This window comes from Calonectris borealis, chromosome 20 (genome assembly GCF_964195595.1).
Source record: "Calonectris borealis chromosome 20, bCalBor7.hap1.2, whole genome shotgun sequence".
In the NCBI taxonomy this organism is placed as follows: domain Eukaryota; kingdom Metazoa; phylum Chordata; class Aves; order Procellariiformes; family Procellariidae; genus Calonectris; species Calonectris borealis.
Window position 1 is genome coordinate 14,161,134 of NC_134331.1, and position 24,325 is coordinate 14,185,458.

General features: G+C 53.2%; 2 protein-coding genes across 4 annotated transcripts; both read left to right on the forward strand.

Moving 5' to 3' along the window:
- Positions 1-427: 427 nt before the first annotated feature.
- TRIM47 (tripartite motif containing 47) lies at positions 428-9,322 on the forward strand. Of its 2 annotated transcripts, none has more exons than XM_075169962.1 (6): positions 428-1,156; positions 3,129-3,224; positions 3,746-3,976; positions 4,565-4,760; positions 5,440-5,532; positions 6,744-9,322. In XM_075169962.1, exons 1-6 carry the CDS (start codon positions 446-448, stop codon positions 7,367-7,369), a joined length of 1,953 nt encoding a protein of 650 aa, XP_075026063.1. In that variant the 5' UTR covers positions 428-445; the 3' UTR covers positions 7,370-9,322. The 2 variants fall into 2 exon arrangements, with proteins under 2 accessions (XP_075026063.1, XP_075026064.1); XM_075169963.1 differs by having other exon boundaries at positions 5,458-5,532.
- Positions 9,323-11,582: 2,260 nt separating this feature from the next.
- WBP2 (WW domain binding protein 2) lies at positions 11,583-19,759 on the forward strand. Of its 2 annotated transcripts, XM_075169972.1 has the most exons (8): positions 11,583-11,704; positions 13,471-13,579; positions 14,133-14,268; positions 15,842-15,934; positions 16,239-16,355; positions 16,581-16,703; positions 17,918-17,994; positions 18,141-19,759. In XM_075169972.1, exons 1-8 carry the CDS (start codon positions 11,646-11,648, stop codon positions 18,192-18,194), a joined length of 768 nt encoding a protein of 255 aa, XP_075026073.1. In that variant the 5' UTR covers positions 11,583-11,645; the 3' UTR covers positions 18,195-19,759. The 2 variants fall into 2 exon arrangements, with proteins under 2 accessions (XP_075026073.1, XP_075026074.1); XM_075169973.1 differs by lacking the exon at positions 17,918-17,994 and having other exon boundaries at positions 11,608-11,704.
- Positions 19,760-24,325: the final 4,566 nt, after the last annotated feature.

Here is a 24,325-nt window from a genome sequence, read left to right on the forward strand (position 1 = left end):
AGCAGCTACCCCTGGGGGCAGCAGCAGACCCCCCGGGAGGGTCCAGATCCCAGCAGGGCCGATCCCCTGGGTGGGCGGCAGTACACCCTCCGCAGGGTGGCATCCCCCGGGGGACAGATCTCCCAGGAGGCAGCAGATGCCGGGGAGAGGGACCAGATGCCCGGCGGGGGGAGCAGATCCCGGGGGTGAGACCCCCCAGGGGGGCGGGCGATGGGGGACCAAGTCCCGGGGGGGTGTGGGGGGCTCAGGCCCCCGGGAGGCAGCCGACCCCCAGCAACTGCGGGGCGCGGCGGCGGTGGCAGCAGCAGCCCCGGGCGCGGGGAGCCGAGGCGGAGCGGGCGGGCGGAGCGCGGCGGCCGCCCGCCCCCCGCCGGGGCGGGGGCCGGGCGGGGGCCGGGCCGGGGCCGGGGCGGGCGGCGGGGCCGGCGGGTCGGGGCGCTCGGGGATGGAGGCCGCGCCCGGGAGCGCCCCGCCGTCCCCCGCCGCGGCGTTGCGTCTGGCGCTGGCGGCGCCGGGGCTGCCCGAGGGCCCCTTCGGCTGCCCCATCTGCCTGGACCTCCTGAAGGACCCGGTGACGGTGCCGTGCGGGCACAACTTCTGCCAGGGCTGCCTGCAGGCGCTCCGCCAGCGGCCGGGCCCCCCCGACGGCGGCGGCGGGGCGGGCGGGGCCGCCCGCTGCCCGCTCTGCCAGGAGCCCGTCCCCGCAGCCTTGCGGCTCCGCAAGAACCGCGCCCTCTGCGAGGTGCTGCCGCTGCTGGCGGCCGCCGCCGCCGGCTCGTCCCCGCCGTCCCCGGGCGCCGAGTCCCCGATGGCACCGGGCGCCGAGGAGGAGGGCGCGGCGGGGGAGGAAGGCGCGGCGGTGCTGTGCGACGTGTGCCCGGCGGGGTCGCGGGTGGCGGCAGCGCGGTCGTGCCTGGTCTGCCTGGCCTCCTTCTGCGGACCCCACCTGGAGCCCCACCGCCGCGCCCCCGCCTTCCGCGCCCACCGCCTGGTAGCCCCGCTGCGGCGGCTAGAGGAGGGTCTCTGCCCCCGCCACCTCCAGCCCCTCGACGGCTTCTGCCGCGCCGAGCAAACCTGCGTCTGCGCCCGCTGCCGCGCCCACGAGCATCGCGCCCACGACGTGGTGCCCCTCGAGCGGGAGCGCGAGCACAAGGAGGTGCGTGGGGCGGGGGGCCGGGGGTGCGCGGAGGTCCCCACGCGGGGACGGGGGGGGCGGGCGCTGGGCTGTTGGGACCCCGGTGTGGGGGCGTCCGTATGGGGTGCAGTGCCGGCAGGGCATCCTGGGCAGTGAGGGACGGGGCGGGCTGGGTGGGGAGGGTGCTGCACCCATATGCCCACGCGGGACCTAACCCTGGCATGGGGGCGTCCATATGGGTGCCGTGCTGGTGGGGCATCCTGGGTGGGGTGAGGTGCAGGACCCCTGGGAGGGGTTCATGTGGCACCCACGTCCGCACAGGGGACCTAATCCGCGAGTGGGGGGTGTGCAGGTGCGGCACTGGTGGGACACCCTGTGCGGGGTGGGTGCTGCAGCCCCGTCCCCACGAGGGACCCTACCCCAGCATAGGGGGCGTATGGTCAGGGTGCTGTGCCATCGTGCTGTCTTCCCCGTGGGGTGGGGACACGACAGGCAGCCCCAGGACAGGCATTAGGGGCAGACCCACTGCCAGCCAGCCTGTGGGGTTTGGTCCCACTGCAGGGCCAAACTCGCACTCCCCGTGGGTGCAGGGCTGGGGGCGAGGGCGCCCGGGACACCCTGCAGTGGCCGCCCCCGTGGTCACAGGGTGCCCGTCTTCTCCGTCTCGTTCCCACAGCTTCGTCAAGGCGTTTTTTCTCAGCGCGCTGGCAGCCTGCCCGGCCGCTGTTCCCGCTCCACCAGCCTTTTGTGTCCTGGTGTTTTGGCAGCGGGGTTTTTTCCGTCACTCCCATTCCCAGATGCAGCTGAGTCACCTCCCAAATTTGCACTCACGAGCCTCCGCGGGAGCCGGGGCTCCAAGCCCACCGCGGTGCTGCCTTCCTGGGCACTGCTGCCTCGAGTGCGTGGGGCCTCTGTGGAACTGCAGGCAGATGGGAGCCTGCAAGGCTCGCGGGGTGGTGGCATCCCCGCATCGGCATGGGGCATTTGGGGACCTTGGGGGGGTTTGCTTTTTCCGGGGGAGAGCCCAGGGGCTGCAGACGCACTGGCGGGGAGCACAGCGGCAGCCTGGAGCCAGCTCCCACTCCCTCGCGGGCTCTTGGGGCTGCAGGAAAACCCTTTTGCTGGCATTATTAGTCATCAGGTGCCTTAAAATAGAAAGCGTGCGTGATCCCAGCCCTGAGGAGCTGTCGAGCCTCAGCAGGCACTGCTTAACATCGCCTGCAAGGCCTCTGCGGCCGCTCTCTGCCACCGCCCTCGCGCTGTGGGGTGGGAAGGATGGACAGGGAAAGCGCCTGTCCCCCCTCGCCGGGCACAAGTGCTGCAGGGGGCTGGGGGCTGAGCGTCGGGGGGGGAGCTGCCCCGGTTGGGGAGTGCAGTGCCCTCCTGGCTCCCCAGGGACCCGTCCTCGTGACGGGCAATTGCTGGCGCTAACAATAGCGCGTCAGGAAACGCCGCGTTCGGACGGTGCTTCCTCTGCAGCCACGCAGCACCCCGAGCTGGTTTGCTTTGCTCCTAACGAGAAACGTCCAGGAGACTCAGCGCTGCGTTTCCAAGTGCTCCAGGTCTGCCTTTCGGTTTCCGCAACCGTTCCAGGCAGATTTTTCCCAGCCTTGCGATACACACTAAGAGCACACGGCTGAGCCGCGCTTGCTGCAATTGCTGCCCCATGGTTTTGCTTTCAGATTCCTATTTTGTTTGGTTTCCGCTGGGACCGGGGTGGGGAGCATGGAGCTGGGCATGACTCTTTGCAGCCCGGCTGCTCCTTTAGCTTTCCACCCGAGTGAGAAGGGATGTTTGCAGGTTGGATGCTGCAGGGGCGGAAAACGGGAGAACAACTGGCGATTCCCCTTGCACCCTTCACCCGAAGCCTGATAGCAAGGTCACGGTCAGAGAGGGGGCTCTGGGTTGAACTTAGGGAGAGGCTGTGTCCCCCACGCCTCCTGGCCAGCGGGATCGGGGGGCAGAGCTCAGTGTTTGTCCTTCGTGTCTGCAGGCCCAACAAGCCAAATTCCTCAGCGATGCGGAGAACGAGCTGGAGGAGCTGGCAGTCACCATTGCGCAGGCCAAGAAGATGGTGGAGCTCATTAAGGTGACTCTGCGATGGCTTCATTCCATTAGCGCAGCTTGGCCAGGAAGCGGAGGCGAAGGGGCTGTGAGCTTTTGGGGCGCGTGGGGTGTAGAGGTGATGCTCACGGGGGAGCAAGTGCTCCGTAAAACGATGGTGACCCTGGCAAGGATCCCTAAGGATTCCTGCTCCTCATCTCTGCTTTCGTTTGCAACCTGGAAGGAGGAACGGGGCAAGGACCGTGCCAGGGCATCCGCTGGCTCTTGCACCTTCTCTCCCCAGGCTGACGGGGGCTTTGGTCCCCTTTGGCCCTTGTGCAAACACGTCACTTCACCGCCTGGGGACACGAGATGTGGTGGAGCAGTAAGCGGCTGTGCCCTTGACACCTGGGTTGTAAAGTGCTCTGAGCTTGTGGGTGAAGGGGGTCACAGGGTGTCAGGGGGACCCCACAGAGCTGAGAACTGGGTGCTGGGCAGGGGACAAGAGTGCTCTCCCGCACCCTCGCCTGCCGGAGGTGACCCCGACCCCTCTCTCCCTGCGCTCAGGGTGCTGCCACCAAGGAGAGGGAAAGAGTCGAGAAGCTCTTTGCAGAAGCCTCCGAAGTCCTGGCGACCTTCCAGAAGGAGGTGGCCGGTTTCATCGAGGACGGGGAGCGCTCCATGCTGGGGGAGGCCGAGGCCGATCTCCGCTGGAAAGAGGAGAGGCGAGCCAAGCTGGCCCAGTGCAAGCAAAACCTGGAGAACGTCCCCAGCACTGACACCATCTACTTCCTCCAGGTGCCCGGGTGGGATGGGGCGAGGAGAAGGAGTCGACAATGTTGTCTTTTGGGGTTTTGTCCTATTTCACGTGGAGCTGGGTGCCAGGAGCCCTGGGGCGTGGGGCTGCAGAGTCTCGCTCCTGTTGGTACCGTCCTCTCCCCTCCCCACTCCTGGGGGGACCGGGCGGCCAAGACTTTCTCCTCCATCACCCCCACCTCCATCCTGGCCGTGACTCGGGAGAAGCTGACGTGCTGCCCAGGCTGGGTACCTAGGTGTGGGGGGCAGAGAGCGAGAGGTTGGGGTGCCCCACTGCCCCCATCCAGCATCCCCCCCTCCCCAGCAGCCCAGCAAGAGGAGACCTTTTTGGTAGGAGATGCTGCTCCATGTGAGGTGGGCATGGTCTGGGTCCAGGTTTGAAAGGGAGCGAAGAGAAGGCGCCAGGAACGCGCGGCCGGGAAAGTGCTCTCCTCCTTTATGCAAGGCTGTCCTTGGGCCAAGTCCTGCGAGCTGCCAGTTCCCAAATCCTCCGGGGCAGGGTGGGGTTGTGGAACGCGAGACAACTTCGGCTTGTTTGAAACCTCCTGAAACTCCGTCTTTTTGGCTCAGGAATTTCAGGCCTTAAAAGCAGCCATGGAAGAAAACCTTTCCCCGGCTCTGAGCTTCCAGAACGAGCTGAACTTCACCAAATGCACCCAAGCCGTGGGCTCCGTGAAGGACGTGCTGTCCGCTGCCTGCAAAAACCAGTGGGACCACTTGCAGGGGAAAGGAATTGATGGGCTGAGTTTCCAGGAGATGGAGGAAGGTTTGTGTTCACCCGGCCCCTCTGCCCGGAGGTCACCCCGTCACCCTCCATCCTCCCCGCGTAGGTGGGAGATGCCTGCAGGCTCGATGGCTCCTGCGAGCACTGGCCCCTCTACCCACCAGCTCTGGAAGCTGCCCGGCATGGTTGCGCTGCATGTTGCACAATCCCTGTCTGGGCTTACGCCTCGTCCTTGAGGTTTTATGAATTTTTCCACGGAGACTGGAGACTGGAGAGGCAACAAACAGCCTGGGAGTTAGGCAGGGCCCTGCGGGAGAGGGCAAGTGGCCAAAGCGGCCTCCCATGAAAGGGAACTCTTTCTTCCCAGGATAGATGATCCTCTTCTCGGGGCAGGCTGTGGCCTCCCAAACCTGCCAGGGTTAGAAAGCCACCGCTTTCTCCCGCGCTTTCTCATTTAGCCTGAGCTCTCTCCTCTCTCTCATTTTCTCGGATGCCCATGGGAATTGCAGCCGGTTCCTTGTCCCCCCGCCCATCTCCCTGGGGTGGCAAAGGTGGCATCTGTCCTTTCCCGTGTCCGAGCCGGCAGGGATGTGCCGGGAGAGCTGGGGATGCCAGCTGGGGCTCGGGGGCCGCAGCAGCTGGGTACCGCCAGGGTGTCGGGCGGGGGGCGATGCTCCAGTAACACCCTTGTTTGTGGCTTTGGTTTCTTTGCTGATGGCAGACCCTTCTGTCTCTGCAGCATTGGCCGAGTCCCGATTTCCAGACAAGTCAAACAATCCCGCCTGCCTGGAGAGCCGTGATTACTTCCTGAAATGTAAGTGAGGGACTTTGCTTTGACAGTTGTTGCTAAGGTCCATCTTCCCTTTCCTCTCTCCTGGCCGGCCGGCTCCTTCCCGCATGCCCGGCCGGCGCTGGTCCCAAGCCGACGGCTGGCAGGAGCACTGCCGCCATCAGAGGAAATATTGCTCAGCTAACAAGGAAGCCTCCTTGCTTTCCTGACAACGGTCATAATCTGCTTAGGTGATACTTTTTTTCCCTTGGCTGTGGTTCTGCTGGACCAGCTGCCACGGGGGCTGCAGGCATACCGTGTAATTTCTGCTGCCTTCCAGCCCTTGACGAATTGGATCCTCCGTTAAATTAGATCAGAGTTTGTGCATCTGCCTTGCTTGCCGCAGAGCAGCGGTCAGCTTCAGCGGCAGCAAGCAGAGGGATAATTCAGTGGCTGAGCAGAGACAGTGGGGCAGAAGGGGCTGAGGCTGGAGGGCGCAGGCTGGGCTCGGGCTCCAACACCCCGCGCGTCCCCCCACAGCCTTACAGGGGATGTGGGGTCACCTGCTGAGATGTCCAAGGTCTGCCTCGGCGGCACCAGTGCACCCCGCTGGGAGCCGGGCAGCAAAGCCTGGGCTCAGGTGGGGCATGCTGTGCCGCTGCTGTAGGGTTTGGACACGCCGTGGGTTCAGACCTGCACGGCAGTCGTCAGCGATACGTGTCCAGGGCTGTTCCTGCCGGACATCCCCTCTATTCGGGATCCAGCAGCGGTTCTCACATGGCTCCGGACGCTGGGGGCTGCTCTGCTCCCGTGGGAGCCGTAGGGCAGCGAGAGCCGACCGCAGGGAGCAGTTGGTTTGTAGCCATGACGTGCCTGGCTGTTCTCCTGTCTTCTTGGGGCCCCTCCCTGCTGTGTTTGTCCGTGGTTGCCTGAAGCCTGCTTTTACATGGGGTGTTCCTGCTGCCACTCTGCCTACATTCTCCAATGTCTGATACCATGGCTGAGCTCATCGAGCAGCCCCTCCGCGCTCTCCTCTGCCCAGTTGCCTGTATTCGTCCTGCTTATGAGTATCGACTCTTTCAGCCTCTTCCCCTCGGCGGCTGAAATTGGCCCTGGGATGTAAAAGCAAGGGGACAGAGTGACGGTGGAAGTCACTAATCGCCGAAAGCTGGAGCAGGGGATCAGAGCGGGGAGGGCTGGGGGGATTTCCTCCTCTTTCCCTCCTCATCCTCATGTCTCCTTCTTGCCCCACACAGTTGCCTTCATCATTGACCTGGACAGTGACACGGCTGACAAGTTCATCCAGCTGTTTGGCACCAAAGGGGCCAAGCGGGTGCTGTGCCCCATCCCCTACCCGCAGAGCCCGACCCGGTTCATCAACTGCGAGCAGGTGCTGGGTGTGAACCTCATGAACCGGGGCAACTACTACTGGGAGGTGGAGCTCATCGACGGCTGGGTCAGCATCGGCGTCGTCACTGAGGACTTCGACCCCTGGGAGCCCTACAACCGCGGCCGCCTGGGGCGGAACGAGAAGTCCTGCTGCCTGCAGTGGAACGGACAGAACTACGTGGCCTGGTTTGGTGGCTTTGAGTCCGTCATCCAGCAGCCGTTTTTCCACACGATTGGGGTCTTCCTGGAGTATTCAGAGAAGGCCCTGACCTTCTACGGAGTCAAGGACTCCAAGATGACCTGCCTGCAGCAGCTCAAGGTCTCCCATTTTGTCAAGGGTCAGTTTGACCCGTTCCAGAACAAGATCAACGACCAATTCGCCTCTCTTTTCTTGTGCAAGCTGAAACCAGCCTTCTTCCTGGAGAGCGTCGATGCCCACCTGCAGATTGGACCACTGAGGAAAGATTGCGTTTCGGTGCTAAAGCGTAGGTAACTGCCCGGAGAGCGGGAGCACGGGAAGACCCAGAAAAGTCTCTCCTGCAGTTTATTGCCACCATCACGGCTTCTCCTTGGTAGCGTTGTATTTCTCTGTGGCAGTCTTCCCTCCTGAAGCTTGCTTTACGGAATCATAGTGCTGTGTAATATACACCTAGAAAGAAAATATATTGGATCGGGTTCTTCGCTGGCGTGAGTGAGTCAGTGATGACACATCAACGGTCAACAGGGATGGAAAATGGCCCATTTAGCTAAATATATGAAATATATATATATATATTCCCCCAAGGATAAGCTGGAAATCATAGTGGTATATTCAAGGGGAGCCAAGGGAAAAAAGTAAACGTGAATAAAAAGGGCAGCCACAAAGCCGAGAGGTTTAAAGTTAAAGCCACATTTACATAAACACTGAGGCTTAAAGAGCTCCTTTACTGTAACTCGTTTGCCAGCGCTGCCAATCCCTGCTGGCGCAGGAAGAAGAGCCGGTCCCCAGCAAACCGCCCCGCGTTGGGCTCTCGCTGGAGGGGCTGAAGGGTCCGGATGCAGCTGCCCCTCCCCAGGGCAGGGCTGCTGAGTCGGTTTGGGGGGTGGACCCCTGGGATGTGTCTGCCAACCCCTCCTCCTCCGCATGCGGCGACTCCTAAAGTACTGCAGGCGGTGGGAAAAGGGGAGGTAGGGCTTCCAGGGTGAAACCTTCAGATGAAATCTTTGCCTTTTCCGGCCAGCGGGAATGCTGCCCAGACTTCTGTCCGGATGGGAATTCACTCCCCGTGTCCTGAGCTCCTACCTCAAAACCACTTTGTTTGGCTCGCGCCAGTCGCTCTCCTGCAAAACTCAGCCTTCGCACGAGATGTCAGCGGTGACATAGCGCAGGCGTCGCTGCTGTTTTGCTAACACCAGAGAGGACTTGGTCGCCTGAATGCTTTACCAGATAAGAAAGGTAGAGACATGCAACACCCTGTGCGTGGTCACGTCCCGAGAGGAAGAGGAGGGTAACCTTGATCTCTGCTGCACGCCTGCCCGAAGAGATCTCGCGTGCAGGCTCCCACCTCAGCTCTGTCTGGCCCCTAAATCTCATTTATTTAGTCAAAACTCCCACTGTTCGCAGCGAGGCATTTTGCCAGAGTAAATACAGCGGATCTGGGCCTGTGCCCCATTTCGTTTCATCGTGGGCGGATTGATTGCTCTGTGGGGAAATCCGTGCTCGAGCCAGGCATCCCTCCCTTCTCCGTGTTGCCCAACGCACAGACGCAAGTCTCTGAACTCCTTCAGTGTTTGGGATGGTTCGGCGGGATCCTACGTCTTTCCCTTTCCATCCTGTAACCACATGGGAGCAGCTCAGGAGGACACGTCTGCTGTTCGGGCTTTGCTTCTGGTTGTGCTGCTGCTTTTGCTTAATCCACCTCTGCCCGAGAGCTGGGATGCTGGTACGCAGCTTTGCGGAGCGTTTCGAGGGCTCCTGCAGGCGCAATGCAGTTGGGAAGTGCTACCCAACCCTATCCTTCCTGGTGCTTGCTTTTATCCTGGTTGTAAGCGCTATAAATCCTCAAAGTTTAGGGCATAAAGCAAATTCTGACTCATTTAGGACAGGAGCAATCCCCCCGGGGCATTGGACCAGAGTTTGCTCTGTGTTGCCAATAATTTGGGGTGTAAACTGGAAATGATTGGGAAATGTGCGCTATGCCAGCTCTGGATCGCTGATTTTTTTGCTGCAAATGAAGGCCTAAGTGCAGTGTGTGGTGAGTTCAGATGGATAGACAGCACTTGGCAATTTAAACAGCCTTTCTGTGTTCCCTTGAGTTATTTCTGCTGCCACAGTGTTCCTCTTTTTAATTAGGATTTTTTAAATATAGTTACTGTAGAGTATTTTACAGTGTGTGAAAAAACTGTAACAGAATAATATAATGATGTTAGAGACTATGATTAGCCATTAAATATTACACAGACATCGCTCTGGGTTGTCTTTCCTTTAAATACCGAACCACTATAACTGTCCCATTATCTCGTGTTTATTTTTCTGTGTCCTGTACATCTGGCATAAAATAACACAGATTTTATTTTCCAAGTGGGTCCAAGGGAATTGTGCCAAATACACATTTTTATTGCTCGACTGCAAAAGGAGCGGAAGAATTCTATAATCCAATAACAATATTGTCAGTCCTGGGCAATTCAGAACAATGAATTGTATCAGTTCTCGCTTCGACCTCGGTCCTTGGCTTAGAAATAACACAGATTAACAGATTAGGCACTTTTTCCTTAGTGTTTTCAGCTTTTAGGGTATAAATTTCTAAGGTTTTCTATGTGACAGGGAGGTCTAGCGCTTCCCACGCATGCTGGCATTCACACCGGCACCTTTTTTAAATGAAGGCTGAGTTTCTTAATACCAAACACCGGCTGGAGCTAGGAGAAAAACATTACTAGGCGAGTCTTAGTTCATGTGGGGTGGCAATGCTTCAGCAGGGCGCTTTGGTGGAAGCCGAGTGGATGTCTGCTACTGACTTTAATAGGAGCGGAATCAGAACTGTTTGTTATAACCATTTCTTAAAAGGGAAACTTAGAGCTTATTGAAAAAGCAGCTATGAAAAGCACAAACTTGCTCTTTTCTTGCCAAGAACCGTACAGATTATGTCACTGCATTTATTTAAATCTGGTTTCCATCATGTAGTTTCCCCCCGCACTCCATCTGGTTCTCTGACACTCAGACTGGGCTGGGCTGCAAACTCTGTAGGACGAAGCTCAAAGCCATATAAAAAGATATAATTTAGGGTAAAAAAAGATAAAATCTAGGGTAATATATGCTCTTAATATATATTTCTATATTATTGATATACGGTTGTCAGTTACTGATATGAGGAGCCCTTCAAAAGAGTTTGTTAGTTTTGCAGGGCTTCTATTTTTAATGAAATTATGCAATCACTAGTTTTTTAAGAGTTCCTCCTGCTTGTGCACCTGGAGGCAGGAGGTTATACCTTTTGGTAGTTCTGCAAACGCCACAGGTATTTTCCTGCTCCCAGACTCCCTCCCTCCCTCCAGACGGGGTCCTGACTCCTTTGTAGGGGGACTGGTTAGTCCTTCCAGTTTAACACTCTCCAATATGAAGGGGTAATTTTAGGATGTGGTTGATTCCAGCATGGAGAGCAGCCAATACCGGGCTCAAAACTCTCTTTGCAAGTGTGTGAAACATGAAACGTGCATCAAACATGAAATAAAAGTTGCTGGAAACGGAGCAAGCATCTTTGCTGTTTAAGGGGCTAAGCCTCATTTTATGTGCAGCACCATCACATACATGGGATGATTTTTATTCTGCTCTGCCGAACATCTGAATTCTGCCCATACCACCTACTGAAAGTCCAACTTTGTCTCCATTTCACTTAATTCTGGGCTTTTCCCTGGGAGATCCTGCCAAACAGCGTTAAAATCACTTGTGGTTGCATGGGATGTGCAAACAGCCCCTGCATGCAAAACTGGACAGCCTCCTAGGGAAAATGTTTTATCTACTGGCAAGTCGGCCAGGAAATGCCTTCAGGAGAAAAAATGAGGTGCAAACCGCAGCAAAATACAGCATTTTAAAACAAAATGTCGTGAATGCCGCCGGAGTGCTCTGCGAACTCCCACCCGCGAAGCGCCACTATGCCGGAGCGCCCTTGCGAGCAGAAAAGCCAGAAAAACTGCTGCCAAGTTCAGGCGGGCTCTAAATAACTTAAATAATTTTATTATATATGGTCAGCGGGACACATAATCAGATGATTAATGGGTTTATAAACACACTAGAGAGCTCTCCCAAAAAGGAGACTGGCTCTTTGGATTACCCCTACTCTTATGTATTAGAAAACTGAGGAAGCTGAATAAAACCTAAGCTGGCTTGAGTTCAGTAAATTAATATTGATTATAAATCGTGGCGGCAGCGGGGGCCTGAGGCTGCAGCTCTCCTCAGGGATGGTCAGGCCGAGGATAGCAGCTCCCAACAGCGGGTGGGCCTGCTGCCCCTGGGCTTTGGGGGGGCGACGGAGGTGGTGAGTGAGGGTTGGGGACCCGGTTTGGGGCAGAGCGGGGTTGGAAGCACCCCTCAAACCTGGCAATCCCCGGGCCGCCCGCCGGCCGCCATGACCACCCCCCGCGGCAGGGAGAGGGGTGTCATGGCGGCCCGGGGACTACAACTCCCAGCATGCACCGCGCGGTCCGTCCCGTCGTGCCTCGCTCCCGCTGCCACGTCACTGGCCTCTCTCCCGCGCAGGCGCAGAGTGCGCTGGAGCGGCGAGGCGGAGGCGGCGGCCATGGCGCTGAACAGGAACCACTCGGAGGGCGGCGGCGTCATCGTTAACAACAGCGAGAGGTGAGGTGCCGTCCCCCTCTCCCCTCCTCCGGCCGCAGGCGCCGGCGGATAGCGGGGGGCTGCGGCCCCCGCTCTTTCCCCTCAGGGGGAGCGGGTGTGTGAGGAGGGGGGTGGGGCGCCGCGGGTCACGTGGTGCCGAGGGGCTGGGGGGGTGGATTGACCCTCTCGGTGCCGGCGTGGCCGGGCTCGTCGTCCCCCCGCTCCCTGCGGGGGTAGGGGCTGTACGTATCCCCCTGGCCCCGGGTCTCCCCGCGGGAGCTCTGCTGGGCCTCAGCCGCGGGCCTGCCCCCCCACACCGCTCCCCTCTGCAGCCCGTCTGCCCCCCTGCCTGCTGCGTGCCTCGCTGCTGTCCCCAGCCTCTCCCCCGAGTGCTCAGCGAGGGCTGGCAGAGCTCAGCCCCCAGCCAGGTGATCCTGGCCTGGACCCAAGCCTCATCCTCCTCTCGCCACCCGGTGCTGCTGGAGAGCCGGGATGCTGCACCTGCAGCGTGCCTCTGTTGAAGAGCTGCCCGCTTGGGAAGCGCTGGGCTGCCTGCCCGCTTGGTTTGCCGGGTTCCTTGCGTGCATGCACCCCCTCCGTGTGTTCGGGAAGCAGCAACAGTGTTGGAAAAAGGTGCTGGGATATAACCATGGAAACGGAAAGGCTCCACAGAGCTGCCTCTGTCTGCATGGCAATGGGCTGTCCTCACCCTCTGTGACTGCCAGCGTGCTTCGGTTCTGACGTGGCAGTCACCTGCTTCTGGGACAAGGGAGTAGTTCATTCTTCAGGGCTTCTTTCCGTGAGGCCGGTTAAACATTGGTACAGGAGTTCTGCGCCTGACTTCCATTTGGGATGTGACCCTTCTTAGAAGAATTTAGTAAGATCAATTCTGGGGCTTAAATTTGCATTCACTGAAACAAACAACTGCAGCAGCCTAACGTGTTGCTGTTCCCAGTCGTCAGCCTGCCTTGGATCAGGAGTTCGCTCTCACGCTGCAGCCCAGGCTGCTTCTGGTGGTTGATTCAGCTGACACGCTGGAGCGCGAGCAGAGCTGCGGCCCCTGTGCCCTTCCAGAGCTTTGCTGGAGGGACAGGTACTTGCTGGCAGAAGGGGAGGGCGAATGACCAAGGATGGTAACACGTAAGCTGCCAGAGATAAAGGTGGTGGAGGCTTCTCCAGCTTTAGGGATTAGAGTCCCTAATGTGGATGCTGTTATGTTAATATGAGTTACCTGCTGTATCCATGCAAGGGTATTGCACTGGTTTTAATCAGGTCAGTTTCTAATTGAGAATAAAGGAGTCAGTGCAGACAACACGGGTTAATGAAGTCTAGTGGCAAGAAGGAGTTCCTCTTGATCACATTTTTGTGACAGACATGCTTAAGCTGTGGTTAGACCTTCAACGGCCGTGTTGCAGTAGTCCTTCCTCTGTTGTGTTACTTGTGGTGAACCAAATTAGGGAACTGATCCAGCAGAAATGCAACACAACTTAAAAAAAAAAAATCCATCTCTTGAGATCTTGATCGGTTCAATTGCCTGGCTACGCAGACAGCGGTAGCTGTGCTAGCACACTGAGGAGGGAACAGAAGGCTGAGAACAAGCAGCCAGCACTACTTAAGTTGCTATTGCCAACCAAAAAAAAAATGCAAGCCAGACTGTTTTTGTCTGCCGAGCGCTGGCCTGAGGTTAAAGGCAGTTTTGGTAGGTCAGTAAACTTACATGCATATTGCACTTCTGCTTTGAGCTGTAACACTGTGACGCCGTTTCTCTTCTCTCATCTGGTTTGCAGCGTTTTGATGACCTATGATCACATAGAAATTACCTTCAGTGATATCGAACCTATGCCAGATGCCTTCAAAGGGACCAAGAAAGGGAGTGTTTTCTTGACTCCCTACCGAGTAAGTAGTAAAGGGCTTTACCTTGTGTAAGGAGATAAGGGCTCTTTGCGATTCTGTATTTAAATGTCCTCAATGCATGAAAGTCAGGATAATCTACTACCCCTTGAAGTACGGCTCATCCCCTCCCTCTGGGGAACATTATGAATTCATTGCATATCCTATCTATTTGTCGAAAGATAATAAATCTGATTAGTTCTTATACAGGCAGCTGTTCAGTCCATCAGGCATCTTCAAGATTGGAAATTAGCAATGGGCTGGAAATGCTGAATGCAACAGCACAGCTACTAAATCGTAGCTGTGTGGAGCAGCAAGTTCTCTGGAAGCTGGGAGGAGTATTATCTCAGCCAGGGTATTCTTCCTGGAAGGCTTTATTGCCTTGAGGCTTCAGTTTACCCTTGTGGCTGTTCTGTGTAGCTTTTGGCTTGCAGAACTGATGAGGAGCTTCAGATGTGGGAGGGAGTTTCAGTCCATCAGAAAGTCTCTTCAGATAATAAATCGGGGCTGTGTTTCCTGTTTGTTTTAAATACCCTTTGTAATGTTATTTTCTTTTCAGGTTATCTTTGTATCGAAGGGAAAGGATGCTATGCAGTCTTTCGTGATGCCCTTTTATTTGTTGAAAGATTGCGAGATTAAGCAGCCTGTCTTTGGAGCAAATTACATCAAGGGTACAGTGAAAGCAGAGGCAGGAGGTATGTATAGTACAGATGTATGTTCCGTATCTTAGTTCAACTACGCAATTCATAGCAAAGTAAGTATCCAGTGTAACCAAAACTGGATACTGACCAAGTGGCTTTTACAGTACTGCTAAAATGTGTTTCTTTCTTTGGAACTAGCAGCTAAAAATATCTCCCTTATCTGCTCCCTGTACAATGAACAGATCTGTTCTGCAGCCAATCTCATTTCTGCCCTCTGTGCAAAATACCAAGTTCAGTCAGCCAAGTGATCTCACTGAGTAAACATCAGAGCGAGGATGTCATTTTGCTTTGGTCAGTTGGGGTTACCTGTTAATTCTGCATCCCGGTCCTCCTGCGCCAAAGACTCATGATCCTTTCTGGATCTGTTTGGGTTTTCAGGTGCAGATCTCCAGAGCGCTGTTCTCCATCACCAATTTCTTGTGCAATTCAAGGAAAGGCATGCTATTGCTATAGTGCATCTTAGCAGTAAAAATGACACTTGGAAGAGAATGGACTGTCTTGAAATTAGGGAATCTTTAAGGGGCGGTTTCATATTGTGTTCAATGAGAAGGTTGTGGTAGACATTTTCAAGAATAATTTTTTTTTAATCACTGTTTTATGCTTCCCCTTTTTACTAAAGGCACATAGTTCAGTAAACTCTTTCATCCCCAGCTTGATTTAGTCTATTAGTTGTGGCACTGAAATCACAGTGCAGTGCTTAGGAGAGTTCAGTCTGTAATCCTGAAATCAGTGTTGTAGCTTCTGTATGGGAGCAAAGTGGGACTATCCAGTGTGAGAGGAAGCTCGAGCAGTGATGACAAACTCTCTAAACTGTGTGAAAGGCAAACGGCTTTAGCTAAATCTTTGTGAGTTTTCCCCAGAGGCTGTCTCCTTTAATGAGGATGCTGCTTTAACAGCCATGAGAGTCTGGTTTAGCTCAAAAGGCTCTTTAATCTACGTGTCCCTATTTCAGCACTGACACAGCTTCTGCTTTGATGCATTGTTGGGACTCTGGGCTGTGCATGTTTTTCTTTTTTAGTCTGTAATATGAGATGTCACTAATTTATTTTTTTATTATTATTATCCTGACTTGAAATATCTTCCATGGGCTCTAATGGATTTATGTGGACCATGTTTTTCATTAAGCTCTTTGCTTCATTGGGCACTCAAACTCCCAAACTAATTTATAGCTGACAGTTAGGTGTAGTTGCAAAGGCTTTTTAGCAAATGGGATTAACAAAATCCCTGTCTTCTGCACTAATCTTATACAAAGCTAGAGCAAATCCAGTGCTTCTGATAGCTTGCTCTGTTGGCAGCTGGTGTGGTAACAGGCACAGCTTCAGTAAGCTTTTGAAGGTCTCCCTTATTGATGTTTCTTCTTCAGGTGTCTCTTGACCTGAAAATACCCCAATGTGAATTTTTCTGACAATAGGGTAATTCTGCCACTTTATCTGCTTTTTTTTTCTTGGATTTTTGGGACAAGCTCTTTAAAGAATTATATGCAAGGCATCTGTAGATAAAGTATGGAAGCTAAATAGCATTGAGATGGCTTCTCCTTGCTTCTGAATTCCGTCTTTCCTCCCTGCAGGTGGCTGGGAAGGATCCGCCATGTTCAAGATGACCTTTTCAGCTGGGGGTGCTATCGAGTTCGGGCAGCGCATGCTGCAGGTGGCATCGCAAGGTATGGGAGTCCGGCAGTGTCTGCCAGGCAGTTTTGTGGTTTCAGGAGGCCTTGCCTTCGTCTCGCAGCAAGAGCGGTTTTAGGTTGCAACAGGTTGGATTCAAATCCATGTGAGTTTCAGGCTGTATCTGGAACTTGCTTGCTTTAAAAAATGCTTTTTTCACATCCAATTAACAGCAGATTTATTGGGATGGAGCTTGTTTGTTTTTAAGATAAGGATTCTTTAAGTTTGTTCGAGGTCTTTGCATGCATTGGATGCAGACTTGATGTTTTGATGAGGTCAACTTTATCTTTACTTTTCCAGTCTCCAGAGGTGAAATACCCAATGGAGCTTACGGCTATTCCTATATGCCAAATGGATCCTATGCTTTCGCACCAGCTGCAGCTAACGGGGGCTACCCATACCCACCACCTCCTCCTGGTAAGTCTGGGAATTGAGGATGGGCATTATTCTGGTTAGCAAGAGTTAAAATACGTAAAAAGGGGAAGAAACACAAATTTTACGTAGTCTTTTAGATTGGATCTGATGCCTGTGCAGCTTTTGTTTCTGAGCTTCATTATATTTGCTTTTGGCTTGCTTTGGCTGTATGCTGTGACCCACCCAAAGGAGTTAAGTCTTTTGCTGTGCTATCTCCTTTCCTGACAGAGTTTTATCCTGCCCCTCCAGGGGTGGATGGGGACATGGGTTACATGCAGCTTCCACCCCCGCCGTACCCGGGGCCCATGGAACCCCCTGTCAGCGGCCCGGACCTGCCCGCCACTCCTGCAGGTAAGAAGCCTGTTCAGGTGAACTAGCTCACAACGGTTTTGTTACCCGTGAAACAGACATTGTTTCTTGTCTGTTGTCTCTTGGGGAACTCACAAGCTCCATTTAGAAGTTAAAATTGTTTAGGAGAGGGATTAGGGAGCTCCCCTAATCTCCAGCCTTGTATATCCATCTGGGTCTGGAGGCCAGCCTGGTTCTCCCCAGGGTGGATACCATTAGCGGGTTTTTGCAGCTGGATTTATTCTTGTGGCAGAAAAAATACAGTTTGTGATTCTTCTGTTGTGGTAATCTTGCTCTGTTAGATGATTAAAAAGAAATTGATGGTGAAATATGTTTCTAGTCCATTTTAGTTAGCAAATGTGGCTTTGCTGATATTTGCTCCCCCTTGCCCCATTTCACTCTAATCTGGTTACTTTTGCTTAAACAATACGGAACAGAGGAGTAGATAATGGGAAGGAGCTGGGGAAAAGTCCGTCTCGTTTTCAGTCATTTGGGATTTATCAAAATTATTTTGAACATGGTCTTAAAAGGTCTGCAGGGGGCGGGGGGAGAAACCAACCAATAAACAAACAAAAACCCCAAAAACGAGCTTTTGTGATTGGACACAACCATAGATCTCTCTCAGATAAATTCTTACCCAGACAAATATCCTTAACTTCTCTCTTTTGTTTGAATAAACAACCAATCATCTTTGAACTATCGTTTGGAAAGTGGCACTGATCCACATGGTTGTACAACATTTTTGTATTCTGCAGAAATAGAGGATCTGGATTATCTTCATAAATTACCATTTTTAAACTATGAATCCCCTGAGCTGCTATAAACTTGTGCTGATTTTTGTTTCGTCTTGTGTTTTCACTGCCAAGAAGGATGGTTTGTTGACTGCCTTTTTAAGGGGTATTATCTGTATTTAGGCTTTTGCCTAAATACATTTAGCAGTTATTTGTTGGCTAACAGGCAAGTCCCAGGTGACATTTCCTAACTAAGTCTTGGGACTGTTTCACTTCTGACTTGACAATCCTGTGGCAACTGAATCTGTAGTACTTGGAAGAGATAATGCTCAATTGTCGTGTTTGTTGAGGCTATTTTGCAACTGGAGCATTGGTCAAACAGTGCTCTGATAGTAACACTTGATGGCCAAGAATATGTGGAGTGTTTGTTTGATTGTAAAAGTTCTCTGTGTGTCACCAAATCTGTAACTTCTCGTTCTGTGACAGCTGAAGCGAAGGCTGCTGAAGCCGCTGCCAGTGCTTACTACAGCCCAGTCAACCCACATAACGTCTATATGCCTGCGGTAGGTTCCTGTATCATTCTGGTATTGCAATGCGAGCCCAAGTGTGTATTTAGCAGTTCTTTTTCTCAGTGACACAGCAAAGTTTGTCGTTGTTTTTTTTTTCCTCTTAGCCATGAATTGATATTCTTTTATTGTCTTTATTTCAGGACCAGCCACCCCCTCCTCCATACTTCCCACCAGAGGACAAGAAAAACCAATAAGCTAACAGAGAACTTCTCCACAACTCACTGCTTTCTTACTTCCCATTTTGGCAGAGTCTTGGGGCATGGTCCATAGCACTGAGGAGTAGAGCCTTCCCCCAAGGCACATAGCTCTCATGGACTCTTGTGGTAGATATGTGCAGAGCAAGGGGAGGGATTTCGGCAGCCTGGGTTACCTGGTAGAGCTCTGAGGTTTGCTCTCCTACCGCAGTATTCCCTTCTCCCTGCGTGCAGCATCGCTAGAACTGGAGGTTCTCTTCATCTGTGATTGTTTCCCTTACACCTGTTTCTTTTCATAGTTATAGCTCTTCAGAGTAAGGAACCGCTCCAAACTGATAATTAACATGCTTATAACATGGATGCAAGGCTCTTGGCGGGGTGTGCAGCCAAGAGCATCTCTGGACGCAGGGATGTGTCTGGGTGTTGGTATTCCTCTCAACCCAGAGTATCACATCCAACTGTTCCCTCTGCTACTGAGAAAGGGCTTCAAAGGGAACCTTTGGGATCTCAAAGGAAATAGATGTCTCTTACATGTCTCAGATATCTATTAAACTTCCTTGGTTTTTTTCCGCTAAGTCATTCCTGACAATCGTAGCGAATAATCTGGTAGCCCTCCAAATTTCCCTGCTGTGCACTGTGTATGGTGATGCTGACAAGCTTCCCTTCCTGAGAAAACATACTACCCTTTACAGGGTTGATTAGTAGCATCTAACTAGTTACAGATCGTATGGGAACACTAACTTTCTGTTGTCTCTTTTTTCCAGTTAGGTATGTCGGCTTGCGATCACTAAGTCCTGAATATTCTCTTTATAGGCTATAATGCACTTCTTTTTTTCTCTGCTGTAACACAAGTTACACTTTTTGGCCAGTGAAGCCTCTTACTGCTGTGATTTAACTGGTGAATTAATAGCTAATGGGGAGAAAATAGTTGCTTGCCTTCTGCCCTGGAAGCTCTTGAGAGAAAATGCAAAATGTTGGAATAAGCTGCTAGGCACACCTGAGCTGCTCATTGGAATGTTGTTTAATGCTGTTAGTGTTCCTGGATCAGCTGTGAATTTACTTCCCAGTAACTTGAACGTGGGCTCCTTGGACTGCGGGTTCCATAGCATTGATTCATTGATCTCATTAGCAATGACTCTAGTATGCAGAACCTCTGCAGGACTGATCAGTAACCCGGCTGTAAAACTTTTCATTGTACGAAGCTTTGCACAAATCAGACTTCACTGATTTCTGACAGTGTCTGTAAGAGAGAAAATCCTTCCTGCAAGTGTGAAGAAAGATCGTGTACTAGGAAACTGCTGAGACTTGCTGCATGCAGCCTGCCTGGAGAGAAAAGAGGTCCACCTCTTTTTGTTTTCTTTTTGTTTGAGTCTAGCTGATTAATCAAATTGCTACTGCCTGTGCACTGACTTTTCTAGAATTGCTACTGCAGTGATGTAAAGAAATGGTTATTTTAAAAAAAATATTTATTTTGAAAATGTTTGATTAATATATTAATGTGAAATGACTTTTGAATGCAGATTTGTTTTGCCAAGACTGTGAAGTAAAGAGAAATCAACTCAAAACTCACGGTGTTTTTGCATCTGTGTGTGAGTAGGCAAACTTGATGGTGACTTAGTAGCTTTGGATGGGGAGAGGGAGAGTTAAACAACAGCAAAATCACTTGGATTTTGGTCTTGGCTAGTCATTGGTAACGTTAGTCGCTTGATTTCTCTTGACTGACTTTGTGAAATGAAAATAAGATGTTAAAATCTTTTAACACGTGCCCATTTCACAATTCCTGTTGTAAACCAGTGAGGCAGCTGCTTAAAACTTTACCCAGATGTGTTACCCAGATGGTTTTTCCAGACCAGTTGTCCCTGTAAAAGTTGTAACCTATTGCTAGAAGAAGTAGTCGAGGGACACAGCATAGTTGTTGCCTCTAAAATCTGTCTCTAATTAGAAGCAATCCATAATTTTATCCTTTAAAAAAAAAAAATATTAAGTGTGCTGAGATGCCTGGGTAGTTCTGCTGTGTTGGGTCTGAGCTCTCTAAGGTGGTGTGGTCCACCTGGTAGCTCTTCTCCCTCCGGCAGCGTGAAGAGCTCCTCCTGCGTGCTCCAGCAGCAGTGCGAGAGCCGTCACTCCTTATGCTGAGCAGAACTAGGCGGGGCAGGAGAGGAGGCGTTCCACGCGGGATCTGGTCCTGTCCTGACTGAGATTGGGTGAGTCCCCCCACTTTGCACTGACGTGTGTCAAACAGAAGTTGTTCAGAAGCTGCTCTACAGGTAACATCCAAACGTTGCTCGGCTTCATTCCTCTTCTGAGCTGTGACTAGCTGCCTTAATTCTCTTAGAACTCCCTCTGTCAGGTGGGGTGGACATCTTCCGGGTTCTGCTCACCTTCTACACTACTTTTGACTCTCACATCCTCCCACAGGGCTGTTTTACTGCATTTTAAGGCTGGCTGAGCCACTCGGGTTTATTTTCTACAGCAAGAGGTGGGTGGAGAAGGAAAGCATTAAGAGAGAAAATGTTGCAGCCCAGTAGGAACCTAATAAATTCTGTTTTGTGAATTAAATTACTTCAAATGGAGGTTTCCTGAGTCACATCAGTCCAACTGTAAGATGCTGCAGAAACCGCTCGGTACTTGGTTCTGTTTTAAAATGGCTCCCTCCCAGTTACCCTCTACTCCCAGACAGATAATCCTAGAAAACATTGACTGCACGAAGTTTCCAGGTCTCTTGCCCAGCACTGCTCACTGTGCAGCTCTCACGCCAACAATCAGCACAAACCCATGAGTTTTTTAAATCTTTCCGCAACCAAGTGTGCTTGAGAGAAGAAACATTCAGATATCTGCTCTGATGAGAACTTGGCTCCATGGTTCAAGCAGAGTCTCTTCCGCTGGTGCGGACAAGTGGTAAGGTCTGCAGAGAGACCATGAGGTTTGCTGCCTGGAAAAAGAAAAATACGTTGAGAGGATGAGTCAGGCTGGAATAAATGAAATATTCCTCTCGTCAATATGGGTATTAGTGAGCTGAATCAGTGGCGTTTGAACAGCGAGCTTTCACCATGGTTTGTTGGTGAATGTCCCCGTTCCTCCAGGCTAGAGCTTGGCATAGTCTGTGGTGAGGTAAGAAGGAACAAGTCAAAATGAAGAGATTGATTGTGTCTTCTCAGTGCTGATGAGACGTGAAACATGTTTTGGGAATGCTGAAGAAGCTATGGGGCCGAAAGGCCGGGCAGGTCGCACAGTCAGTAAGGCGCACGCAGCTATTGGCTTGAGTGGAGCAGCACCATTCAGGAGGGTGCAGATTTTGGCCACATAGATGCCAGTGAGAATCCCTGCCTCCTTTGTTAAAGTCTGAAACCCCAGATTTGGCTTAGGTACTCGGCCCTCGCTGCCATCTCCCTGATGGGAAGTTCGGTGAGCTGTGCTCCCCTTTGGAAAGGGCTTGGAGAGGGTGGAAGGGTCAGCTGGTCCTGCTGCCCACGCAGAACATTTTAAATATTAAAGCAGGGAAGTGCAATTGAAAGTGCAATTGCTTCTGCTCTGGAAGCGGGGTGGGAGGAGGGCAGGAGGAAATGTTGTGCATTAATATGTCTCCAGATCTGGTCCCTGCTCGAATGCTTAATCAGCTATGCAGCAGAAAGGCTGTCATGTGAAAGCTAGATCGGTACCATGAAATTCCAATATTTGGAAGGTGTTATACTCTTGAAGAAAAAGAGGGGGCATGGGGAACAGTTAGTGTTGGGTCCAGTTAATCTTTTGGCATAGACAGATTTTCTACCGCTGTGCACAGTTCTGTCTCCTTGGTGTGACTGAGGCTTTTCATTTGAGAAGTCGCTCACGCACCTTGTGCCTGCTTCCCCGCTCTGAACGTGCGGCTATTTCCCTCCTTCACGGGACTGTGGTGTAACTAGGTATTTCTAAAGTGCTTTGAGATCTTATGCAAAGAACTGTTATTGCAGGAACTGCAGGTACTACTTACAGATTTCCTACTATGGGCCCTGAAATCTTGCTGATATCCCCGGGAACTGGGGAAGGTCTTCACCCTGGAAGGACGGGGCATGTGCGTGCTTGCCCAGCATCGCCTCCAGCCGAGGGAAGAGACCGAGCCCTGCTCCTCCTCCACCATTCTGCCCAGATTTTACCTTGAGCACTCCCACTTCATGCAACCTATTACGAAAAAAAATTAAAACAAATTATTATTTTGCATTAGTTCCTTTGTAGCTGGGGAGATGTGGTTAAGCCAGCCTGGCCAGCACTTGCCTGCCCCGTGTGTGTGTGTCTGTCCGTCCGTCTTCCTTGCACCTCTGCTGCTTGGTGGACACTGTGATTTATGAGCTACGGCTTGCAGCGCCGGCTCCCTTTGCAGGCGCCGCTGGAGGCGGCAGGAGGCGTGGGGCGAAGTTTGGACCCAGCTGTTGCTGGAGCAGCCAGGAGCGGGGCCAGCCTCGCTGGTGAGCAGCTCGCGTTGGCCGATGCCGGCGCATCGCAGGCACCTCTAGCTGTAAACAACTGCCAGGTTGGTACTAGAAGATGGGTTTTGCTGAGACAGGCTGTGATCAAGAGGTGGTTTCAGGTTTAAAGCTGTACAAGCAAGACCAAGTGACAAATGTGGTTTTTTTGTGGGTTGGTATGAAATGCTGGGACATGCAGGGCGGAAATCTTCATTTTAGGCAAGGGTTTTCTTTGCAGCCATACTGGGTATTACTCACCCGTCTGTTCTCCTGCGTGAGTCAGCTCAAAGAGCTGCCATCATGAGACTGAACTGGAAACCGGTATTTCAGCACCCTCCTTGCTCAAGGGCCGTCACTGTGCCGCCGAGAGAGGCCACAACGGGATGTGAAGAGGCCCACGTAACGGCGAGCAGGAGCGGGGACTTGTACCTGCCGGCGGGTGCTGCTGGATCTCACGCCTCAGGGTGCAAACGGACCGGGATCCATCTCTGCTGCGTCCTCCCAGCCACCTGCGTGCCAACACATTTCTTACGGTCTCCAGATACTGGAGCAAAAGGTACCGGCTTGGACTCCATTTGTGAGCTCGATTCAGCAAATCTCATCTCTAAACCTTTCCTTTCCCTTGCTCAAGTCTAGTCTCTCCTCCTCCATGTACTTTGCTCCGTAAGGGCTGGGCTCTGGCTGGGACATGGTTGCTCTCCCTGCGGCACGGATCAGCTGCAATAATAGTCCGTGTTTTAGCGTGTCTGTCTGGGATCCGGGGGTGGTGGGGGGTTCAGCGCTGCAGCCTCCTCCCGTCATCCAAGCGTGTGGCTCCGCAGGGCTTGGTGGGCTCCTCAGGGGGCTTTGGCACATGTGCGGGGAGAGGTGGTGGTGGAAAAGCCGGGGAGGGACCATTGTAGTGCTGAAGCTGGTCAATAATTTGGCGTGTGTGCTCCAGGACAGGCACGACGGTGCCTAAAACACACCCCGGGGCATGCCTGGTACCCAGAGATCAGCCCAAAGTTCTTCCACCTTCACAGGCATCCACCCTGCTCCCTCCTCGGCTCAAGCGTGAGCTTGAGTAGGTCCTGCTGCTCTGAACTCAGTGCCGCAAACTAGCAGATGAAATGACCTCGACATTTGTGCCCCCCCTTTCCTGTCCTGCAGCGCGAGCCGCTGCTGCCCCGGCCCCGTGGTGAGGGGATGACACTGAATTCATCTCTCTGGGAGAGGGAGGTGGATGAAATACTTGCTGCATCACGTAGCACATGGCAGTGATGGAGAAAACATTTAAAATCTGTCGCGGGGCGCCGGAAGCCAAACGAACGGCATCCAGGTCAATACCTGAAGTCTGTGACCTCCTGAAGGACAAGGCAGGCTGCTGCCCGGGGGGCTGTGCTCTCCCTCTGCCTTGTGCCTCCGTGCGGGGAGCCAGACGCAGCGTTTGAGCCGGGACGGTGTCCGGGCAGGTCAGCCCCGTGCTCTGGCTCCCAGGGAGGCGGCAGGGAAGCGGGGTCAGGGCAGGCAGGACACCTCGTGCTTTCCCCTTTGGGACCTAGCCGGCTCCCTGGGGAGCTGGAGCAGCTCCGAGCAGAGCTTGGCATTGCAGCGGCGTTGTCTCCAGAGCGGCTGGGGCTGGCCGGTGAAGCCCCCCCGGGTCACCGGGGTGCTGACTGCCTCGCGGGCAGCGTGGCCGGAGTCATCCTC